Source organism: Limulus polyphemus, unplaced genomic scaffold (assembly GCF_000517525.1).
Source record: "Limulus polyphemus unplaced genomic scaffold, Limulus_polyphemus-2.1.2 Scaffold8633, whole genome shotgun sequence".
NCBI lineage: Eukaryota > Metazoa > Arthropoda > Merostomata > Xiphosura > Limulidae > Limulus > Limulus polyphemus.
Window position 1 is genome coordinate 6396 of NW_013674243.1, and position 10334 is coordinate 16729.

The 10334-nt window shown below is 30.6% G+C and overlaps 1 protein-coding gene across 4 annotated transcripts in view; it reads left to right on the top strand.

The window, feature by feature from the left end:
* Window positions 1–10269, top strand: part of LOC106475470 (PTB domain-containing engulfment adapter protein 1-like) — a 16590-nt gene extending 6321 nt beyond the window's left edge. For 3 of the 4 annotated variants that reach the window (XM_022379563.1, XM_013936152.2, XM_022379566.1), the window contains 6 exons: window positions 345–479; window positions 660–776; window positions 2072–2173; window positions 4897–5050; window positions 6313–6494; window positions 8529–10269. In XM_022379563.1, coding sequence (XP_022235271.1) covers window positions 345–479; window positions 660–776; window positions 2072–2173; window positions 4897–5050; window positions 6313–6494; window positions 8529–8612 — 774 coding nt within the window. In that variant the 3' untranslated portion in view covers window positions 8613–10269. The remainder of the gene's footprint in view (window positions 1–344; window positions 480–659; window positions 777–2071; window positions 2174–4896; window positions 5051–6312; window positions 6495–8528) is intronic. The other variant, XM_022379565.1, reaches the window with a different exon arrangement.
* The last annotated feature ends 65 nt before the right edge of the window (window positions 10270–10334 follow it).

Here is a 10334-nt window from a genome sequence, read left to right on the forward strand (position 1 = left end):
CCCATTGAAGAATTGAAATTGCTTTAAATAACATTACATAACCTATGGACAACAGGGGCTTCAAGGCTGTCCTTAAACACTCATCCTTTACTTTTCAGGAAATCACTGATTCTCTTCTTAAACTAGTGAAAAGTGTTGGCCTCAACTACTGCTAAAATCAGTATATGTGCAGTTAGAAAATCCATTACTTTAATGTCTTGCACAAGTTTTGTATTTGAATTCTACATTTTAGTACGCTAATGAAAAGATTTTATTTGTATCATACTTAGAAAATTACAAGTTTATTTTTATCAAGTCTTTGCAAATATGTATTCATTTGCTATTGCTTTCTTTTGCATGAAAAGGAAATTTTCTACCGACATCCTCTTCATCGGATATCTTATTGTGCTGATGACAATACAGACAAAAGGTTCATCAGTTTTATTGCTCAAGAAGAAACTGGAAAACATAGTTGTTTTGTCTTTTTTAGCAACAAACGGGTAAGTTCTGTCAAAGTGTATATTAATTTTTATCATTTTATACATACATGAATATATATATAATTGTAATTTGAAATCATATTTTTATTTTCTATTTTGAAATTTGTTAATGGCAGTTTATCCATTTGTTTTTGTGATAGTGTAGAAGTAATAATGTTGTATTTACTTTTTAATTTTCAGTCAAAAGAAATAACTCTAACAATTGGACAAGCCTTTGATTTGGCATATTCCCGTTTTATGGATTCTTCAGGGAGAGACATGGAAATGAAGAAAAATTACATGATCTTAAAAAAAAAGGTGAATTAACTTCTGTATTATATTGAACAATTATTGACTGGTTATAAGGGCAACTAATGACCTGTTGCTCAAAATTACCAGTTAATAATTATTCTACCCTTCCCACCTTCTGTTTTCAATTTTACTAAAATCTGATTAATTATAGTGCTATCATATAATATATTTAACTTACATCCTTGAGCCTCCATCTGTATTTTAATTTAATATTTCATTGAAGATTTTGACCTTGTTTTGGGAATTAATAATAAATCAGTAAGATTTAGAAATTATTTTTCAAAATATAACAGCCCATCATAATTTGGTCATACCAATAAATGTATAAAGTATGCATCTGTTTAACTTCAACGAAAATGTGCCTAGAATGCTGGCAAGATTTTCAACATTGTTTGTAAATTAAGTCTAAATGAATCATCATGTTTTCTCTGTGCTGCAAAAATTGTCTGCAAAGTTCTGCTACTATGTCACACATGAATGACAGTGGTATTGATAACCAGGTAATATTGATGTGATGTTGACCAGCTTTTCAAGGCAACATTTAACATTTTTCAGGCCAAGTGATCTGTTCTTGGCCAATCACAGCAAAGAATTAATTCTAGGGGTAGAATAAAGTATTTTATAGTATAATGTAATGTAGTTGCATGTACAGTATAGCCATAATATGGACAAGTGATTTAATTAAGATAAAAAAATCTCATAGAAAATCTTTAGACTTTCTTGGGTGTTCTGTACAGCATTGCCATAATATGTTATTGTTTTTATTGCCTGCTGATGCATTGATTGAACAACAGGATTGGAAACCCCCTCCCAACACACAAATGCACATACATAATGCCACTTGTGAACTGATCAGAAGTATACTTCACAGGTGCAGGCATTAGTAATATAAAAGGCCTTGTACTCACAAGAAGTATCTCTTCTTGCAATATGTTATATTCTTTCAGACATGTCTGTACTTTGAGTTGAACTTGTGTTACTTGGGTTGTAGCTAGTTCTATATTTTCAGTGATACTGATTCATTAACTGTGATTAGCAAATTAATAATGCATGTAAAGTATATTTTCATTTTATCTCTGTTGTTTTGATTAAAGAACAATTTAGTTATAACATACTACTCTTAATTTTTTTTATTGAGGGGAGGAACTTGTTACTGATGTTGATTTATTAGCATATAAATGGTATCATCTCTAAATTATACTGTATAACAGCTCTGAAAAATCATATTGTATTGATTGTTCAGTGTTGAGTTACTTCTGTGACACTTTAAACAGGTGTTTCTTTACACTGAATAAATCCAGGTACAGGAACTGGAAGTTGAAAATGCTGAACTAAATAAGAAAATTTCAGAATTGCAATCTTCAAAAGACAAAATTGATGAAGATGAGAAGTGTCGTAATGAGGTACTAATTGTTTTGAATTTTAATGTATTTGAATAAGTTTAGTTTATGATGCATGTATAATTTGCAGAATACTATTTGTATCTTCTGTGAAGCTTTACTGTAGTTTGATAAACTTTCAACAGTAATAAATATAACAAAGTTACAAATTACCACATACACCCATATGTGATGAAATATTCAAGTCAGATTGTCACAGTCTCTTGCAAGGCAGTCAGATTTTTCTTGCAGAGTAGCCCATTTTCTTTCTTGCTCCTTCTTTGCATTTTATCACCCTAAATGTAGGATTTGTAAATACTGGACCATTTGTTCAACTCTTCCACATCTCACTTACAAATTTTCCTGACTTTTCAAGGGTGGTGTATCCATTTCTTTGATCGTCTATTACAGTATGGCTTTGTTGATGACTGTGATATTTTTCTGGCCATTCTCCATTTCTTTCTCTTGTTCTTATGGACATCTTCCAAGTCTTTCTAATCAGTCATCCTCCTCATCTGGTTACTCTTCTTTACTGGAACCTGTGTTTAGCTCTCAGAGCTCTTACATGTCCTACATTTATACTTTTGGCCACCTATTCTTTGTACCATTTTTCTCTGATACCAAACTTTCTTCTTCTCTCTTGCAAGAGACATCACTCTGATATTTTTGATTTGGACATCTCCTTCATTCTTTACTCCAAGGACAAGTTGATTTTTTTTCCAGACCATTATTCCTCCCAAAGACTTGGACTGTTCAGAAAGGTAATTGGATGTTTTTTCAAATAACCCTCCCTTCTTTGTCTTATCTAAATGATCATTCAGATCCTTGTCCTCTCCTTTTTTCTGTTTTTGCTCCCTTACAAGGTAATCAACATAGTATTTTTTTTTCCATGGGATTCTATTCTTTTCATGACTTATCTCCTTCTGCCTTGACTGATTGTTTAAGTAACTCATTTGGCTTATATATTCCTTTATTCAAGTGGACTATTTTCATCTTTTTCATGTCACCGCCTATAAATGTTATAATCTCAGAGCTTTTCTTCTCTTTTATCTGTCTGTCTGTCATATCTCCTGATTGTGATATTGCAGGTGGGTATATGTTACCTTAATATTACATTATTTTCACCACCTCACAGTTTCTTCTATCTCTGGGTTTTGTCTCCCTCCAATAGCCATTCTTCCAAAGGGCTCTAAAGGTGTGAATTGTTTATTTATTTTTTCTTGCAGATTCCACACAGAAGAGCAACCAACTCAAACTCAAAAATATGTATTTGTATATATGTGAACGTTTGTGTGTATACATTGGGTACAATGGAACCCATCACATGGCTAGTGTTGCCTCACAGGCAATACTTTACTCTCTCCCAATATATGTGTTGAGTAGGAGATATCAGAAAATGTTAAGCTCATCTGCCATGATAACTCAATTGTACAGTATCTCAGTGTGGGAACATATGCAGATGATAGATAATTCCTGTTAGGTATATATGTACCTCTCTGGTGTTCTCCCTATATGAATGCCTCCCTCCTATTTTCTTCTTGTGATGTGGGAGAACTCGTTCTTCTATATTACCAAGCTGTTGGGAAGGTCAATATGGAGAGTTCCTCTTTGGTGTGGTGCAATCCCACTGGTATGAAATAAACAGATGCATCCCTTGTTCAGAAATTGGGCATGGATGTTTATCTGGAAGTGTAGTAGAAGCCATTCATTCTCTAGTCCATGAACTAGACAATTTCCAGTTGTTGTAAACAACTGTCTGTGTTTTCCTTAGAATATGGGTCTGGAATGATTTATCCAGACAGTTTATTTTATGTATCTTTCACATACTGTATGGGTTGACTTATTGCTCTAGCCACATTACATATACATAGACTGCCAACTCCCTGAAATATACAGACCAGTTGAGTAATCATCACATTCCATATACTTTTGCAACATTTTAGTACCATGCAGGAGGTTGTTTTGACTACCTTTCTTTTTTACCACTTGAAATGGATCCACTTTCCCACTAAGTAATGCTCCCACTAGTTCCTCCCCATCCCCCACACTCTACTAGTATGTATGGCACATTCCATGAGTTTCTCTTTCTCACTATATTCTTAGTAGAAAGGAGCTCATCATTTAAGTTTTTTTTATCTGCACTTATTCCTGCACTATCCTTTCAGTGTGGGATTTTAGCTATTTGTTCTATAGAAAGTTAAGTAGCATTTCTGAAGTTGACATTTGTCTTACCTGAAAATGTATTTCAGATAGATATTCACCTCTCTATGGAACCATGCACTCTTCCTCTCCACTTCCAGTGTGTGTCTTTTGCTTCATCAAGAATGAGCTTTTGGTATACATAAATTGCTCAATGAAAGTACTGCACATTGAGGATGTGTTGGTGGAAGGGTTTAGTATAATGTTGATTACATCAGAGACTGATGCAGTATACATTATCATATGTAAGGGTGAGAATTTAATTTAAAGACTTGACACATATGCTACAACTTTTTGACAATAGTGGGAGGAATTAGCTATATATTTCGTGGAGGGGTGAGTATCTATTTCAAACACACTTTCAAGTAAGGAAAATGTTAACTAATATTCAAGAAATATTATTAAATGATTTATTCATTGAATTAATATGTTGATAATTTATTTCTATCATAATCTGTTTTCACTTGCATTGCTAAGGTTTTACTAATACAAAATGCAATGTTAAATTAAAACATTTATGTTATACCCTTGTGTGAACTTCTTTGTAGACTTTTCCGATGGAGCTATCTGATTTTGGTTTACAAACACATGTTGGTGATACAATAGAAAACCTCAGTTTTCATAACACAGGAGACTTTAATGCAAGAACTGAACCTGTTCCACTTAATGGGATAAATCATATTCAAAATGAGCAAATACAAGGTAAAGCTACCATTTTGTGTGTTAAAGCATTTTTACTCTTCTTTTTGTATTTGTATATATATTTTAGTAAAGGGCTTTCATTTTCAAAGTACTGCTTAGTTGGGGAATTATGATTATGTTATTTACATGAAACTTAGGTTATTAGAATTTTGACGTATCCCATGTTTTAGGTTACTGTGAGTTTGGATGTTTTTTTGTTTTTTTTTAAATGATTATTTTTTATCATTATAAAAAATTCAATGAAAATAACACATTACAGAATGAAAAATTGATTTTAATAGGTCTGGATATTTAATAAACAAGAGGAATGTTATACATTATGTTTATTTTGTCACAACATTGTGGAAACTTGAGTCTTTTGTAATTTCGAATGTAATTTTTTTTTTATAAAGAAAAGTTTTTAGTTTTAGACATATTTTGTTATCAATTACATGTGCCAATATTTATTTTTAAAAACTCTTAATAAAAGTTTAAATAGACAGTATAAATTCTTGGATGAGTGTTGCAAATTATGTTTTTAATAAAATATATATGTTTATGCTCCTGCTTAAAAAAACAAAAAACACTGAGATTATTAACCATAAATATAATCTTGTAAATTTTACTTAAAACCATCACACAGATTTTTTCGTTTCCCTTTATGAATTCATATCATATTTATTTAACACTATTATTAAACTGATAACAATAACATAATTTTTGATTCAAGAAAACAAACAAATCCTGTAACATGCACACATACTTCACTCATGTGAATACTTGGTTTTAGCCCAAATACTTGAATTAACAACACCTAGTAATTGAAAATGTTTCTAGTCATTAAATCTTAGTGATGTTAACACATTGTGAACTTTAATTGAGGGCTGTCGTGGGTGGTTACTGTATCAGGCCTCAGAGTGAAGGGTCAAGGATGGGATACTGTTGGACACGCATTTAGTGGTGGGCATGTTATAAAAGTTACAGCCAATCTTAGTATTTTATTCAATGAGTCAGACTAAGCTCTTGTAGAAACAGAGATGTTGCTAGCTGTTTCCTTCCTTGAGGTCAGTAACTGAAAATCAGATATGATTGTACCTGAATCCTAGGGGTGGGCCTCTGACTTGGCCATTTAGCTCATGTTAAATAAGTAATTGTTTAGGTTTAAAATTCTAAATACATTTATTTAAGTGCTTTAAAGAATTTAGATATTCAAATCAACATATAATTTAAAATCATACTATCATATTATTATTGATGTTTAATGTTTTCTTTTTCCTGTCAAGTGTCATCTGATGAAACTGAGAAAAGTAAAGATTTGTTTGGAGCAGAACCATTTATTCATTTAAGTAAAACAAATGTTGCTGAAGATCCATTTGGAATGGGAAAATTTAATTCTTTTGAGTTAAAGCCTCAAGAACTGGATAATGGTATTGGAGCTTTCGATAAAAGGATATCAGAAATGAAGGTGAGAAAAGTTTTGTTTATTTAAAAATTATATGGAATTTTTCTTCATAATTTTATAATATCAGATGACAGATGGTTTTACCTAATGTGACTATGCCAGTATTTAAACTTATTTTCAATTTACTTAGATTATTAACAGGAAACAAATCTGTCTATGAATTTATCTACTCTTCACCTTTGCACTTAATTCAAAATATTCTGTTTAATATAATCATTCGTTTTAATAACCAGACATTGCATTATATTAGTCATAATGATTTTGTGATATTCAGTATTTTGAGTAAAAAATACATTAAAATTACATGTAAAGTAGCATTTTTACAAATGGCACACTGATCTATCAAAGTCCATCTTTAACACTATGTCATGGGAACTGAGACATTTGAGGCATGATAGCTTAGTTAGCTAAGTACCTGCTAAACTGATTTGCATATTCAAATCCAACATGCTCACAATTCTCAATCTAGATAAGGCTATTTTGGTATGTATATGTAATAGCTTAGTATTCTGATTTATGGTGTATTTATGTATTTAGAGCACAGGTTCCATTTAGACCTAAAATGTAACATGTACTAGGCTCCTTAGTAAAATATGAATAAATAACAGGAAATTAACTTGATACAAACTATTCCATTATTAATCATAAGAAATTCAAACCTTCCAAGTGGGACTATACTATCAATAAAACTTGTAAGAAGCCTATTTTTTAAAAGTCAACATATGTATTTATAGAAGTAGTCTATATAAGCTGTAAGACCTATATTTTTGACATGCAAAGCTTAAAAGTCCATTTTTATTTCATAATTTACCTAAACAATTACAAATTGTGGGGTAAAGCTCGTATCTCCTCCCACTGCTTGTACATATTTCAAAGTTGTACATTTTCACTGAAAGGTACATAGGATTTCAACATTTACATAATATTCTTACTGCCAGCTAAGCTACAACACTTATAACACAGAAGCCTATACAACTATATATTTGTGTATGTATGTATATGTTTGCAAAACCTATATTTATATTCAAGGCACTGGGAAACCTACAAATTAAAAAAAAGACTTTATACCTATTGTCTGTCAGCCTCTTTTTGAAGTCTAAATCTTCTTTCATTTTTTTTCTATTTCCCTGTGTTTATTAATTGATATATCACATGAAGATTAATACTTTGATTTTAAGTTTTGCATTTTTGTCAGTTTGGAATCATATTTTATTTCTAGACACATTAGTATATTATAAATATTGTTCCTTTTTCTATGCTGTTTTTTAAGTTCTTTTGTCAGTAGAATAGTGAACCATTATTATTTAAATATATGACATCTGGAAATTAATTACTTAACAAATTCATTTATGAATTGTTGAAGCCCATTACATTATATTTCATGTATTCTGCAGTGCACTTTTGTTGATCTAATGGAATTCTAGTAGTCATTGTAGCATAAGTTCAGTGCTCCTCTCTAATACATGTAATTAATATTGTTTACTTAACTTTCTGCACAGCCTGTTTAACAACATTTTTATTTCATAGTGTTTGGCATTGCAGCTATGTAGAATATTTTATTTGTACAGATAATGCTTGCTATTCAAAAGTTGAAGGTTTAGAAGTTTTTTTCTGACTGTAAAGTTGTGGTTTTTAGAAATAACAGAACTAATATTAGTAAGGCAGAGATGGAAATTTTCCATTAAAACACAGAATGTTGTTTGTTTTTTTGGGAGCAGGGGTCTGTAAGGATGCTTCCTGAGATTTATGTAAACACAGTATAAGAATATTTGGCTACATGCATGCTGAAATACAGAATTATAGGTGTCACTATTTTTTACTATTTGTGAATTTCATATTCTAGAATCCTTGTAGTGTTAAAAGATTTATTACATTTCAACCTCTTTTTTAATTTACTTTAAAAAGACCACCATTTTTCTTCATAAGTATGTCTTGTATGTGTAACTGCTATGTTAATTAATGTACTTGAATCAAGTGACATATAACAAAATTTTGAGGTTTCAGCAAAATAAACGTTTGTGCTTATCTGATTTTTAGGATGATTTCAGCAGTGGATGCTCCTTTGGTAATGAAGACTTCTTATTGGAGAGTCTGGATCCTTTATATAACAAGACATCCTGAGTTAAAAATCTGTGTCAAAGTGATCATAACAGATTATTGCATAAATGTAGAATTAGCAAAATGTTAATTTAAGAAACAAAACATTTAAAATTTAGATGCAATACATACCAGAATAATCTAACAAGTTTCAGGGATAGTAAAAGGCCCTTTTCATTAAAAGGAGAGGAACAGTTGTGTGATGTCTGTAAAGTTTGTATGTACTTGATGAAGGAATGAAGTATTTTATACTATTTTCTACAGAAACAACATTGAGTTGTTCCACTTTCAACAGATTATCTCCTTTCAAGCAAGTTTTCCATCTTCAAAAGAGTCTGATGTTGATTAAAGATAAACCCAGAATCTGTTAAAGCACTTATACTGATGCAGGTTGTAAATGGTTTTTTGTTATTAGATATTTGGGATTTGATGATTCACTCTTATCTCCAAAAGTATCCAGTGTATAAGGGTTAGGTTATGTGATTGGATTTATTAAAAAATTAAGTGGTAGAAGTCATATACTCTAAATTTAAAAAAATGTACAATAAGTGATTTTTTTCTTCTGAATTTGTGTTTTATGTGTAAATCAAGATTAATTTATGAGTGCTTGATTGACATTTTAATTTGTGAATTCACAGTAGTTTTGCATTTAATATGAAACTGCTACAATGATAATTGCACAAAAACTCATTTCTCATTCAATACCCCTAAGGTTATGAGCATTTCCAAATTGCTAGGACTTTGTTTTAAAGTACCTTCATATAAAAAAAAGCAACAAAATATAGGTTTTAGTTTGGAAAACATTATTGATGTATGTATATATATATTTTTTTTGTTTTATTTTGTTTATCAAGTATTTTAGGCAATCAAACAAAGTATCTTAATGTTCCTTGAAAGAACATTATGAAAGTTACCTTCCGAGTGATTTTTAACTCTGCATTTTTTTTCAAGAAGCTTAGATAAAACATTTTTTAAACTTTTCTTTAAGGTTATGTGTATTGAAGTTAAAAACATTGTAGTAATAAATTAAAAACAAACTGGAAAGCTGTTTGGGAGATCTGCTACTTCAAGTTCATCATTTTAAATAGGTAGTTTTCAATAAAATACACAAATTCAAGAAACGTTTTCCATCATATAATAGGTCTTGATGGGACAAAGGTCAGGGTTATTATTTGATATATAAACACAAACTATATGCAAAATACTTCCCATTATAAAAAATGTTTTAAACATACAAGTAAGTATTACTTTAACAGGGAAACCACTGATTGCACTGAATAATTTCATGTTCTGTAATAATGTTTCTTAGCCACCAGTAATGTAAATTATACAATGATTTTCTTCACTTTGATCATTGTCATAATTATAAACTCACAAGTCCTCTTGAAATTTGGTAAGATGCATCAGAATTCTTTTCTGATTTTTCTTTTTTGTGTGTGTTCAAAAGAGGGATAATTTGCCCAGGCTTTGCAGTTGGAACAGCATTTTCCAATTACATGTTTCAGTTAGACATCACTACATACCTCTGTTACAAAACTTATAGTAATAAGTTTTTGTAGTGCAGGACATTGGTTTGTATAATATTCTCATGGAAAAGAAATAAGCCTGTAACATGCACATGTACTTCCTTTCTGTAAATAATTTTGGCTCAACTACTTGACTTAGCATTTGTGTAGAGAAACACTTGGCATTTGAAAAACAAAAATAAATAAGGAAACACTAATAAAACTGAAATCAATAATGGCT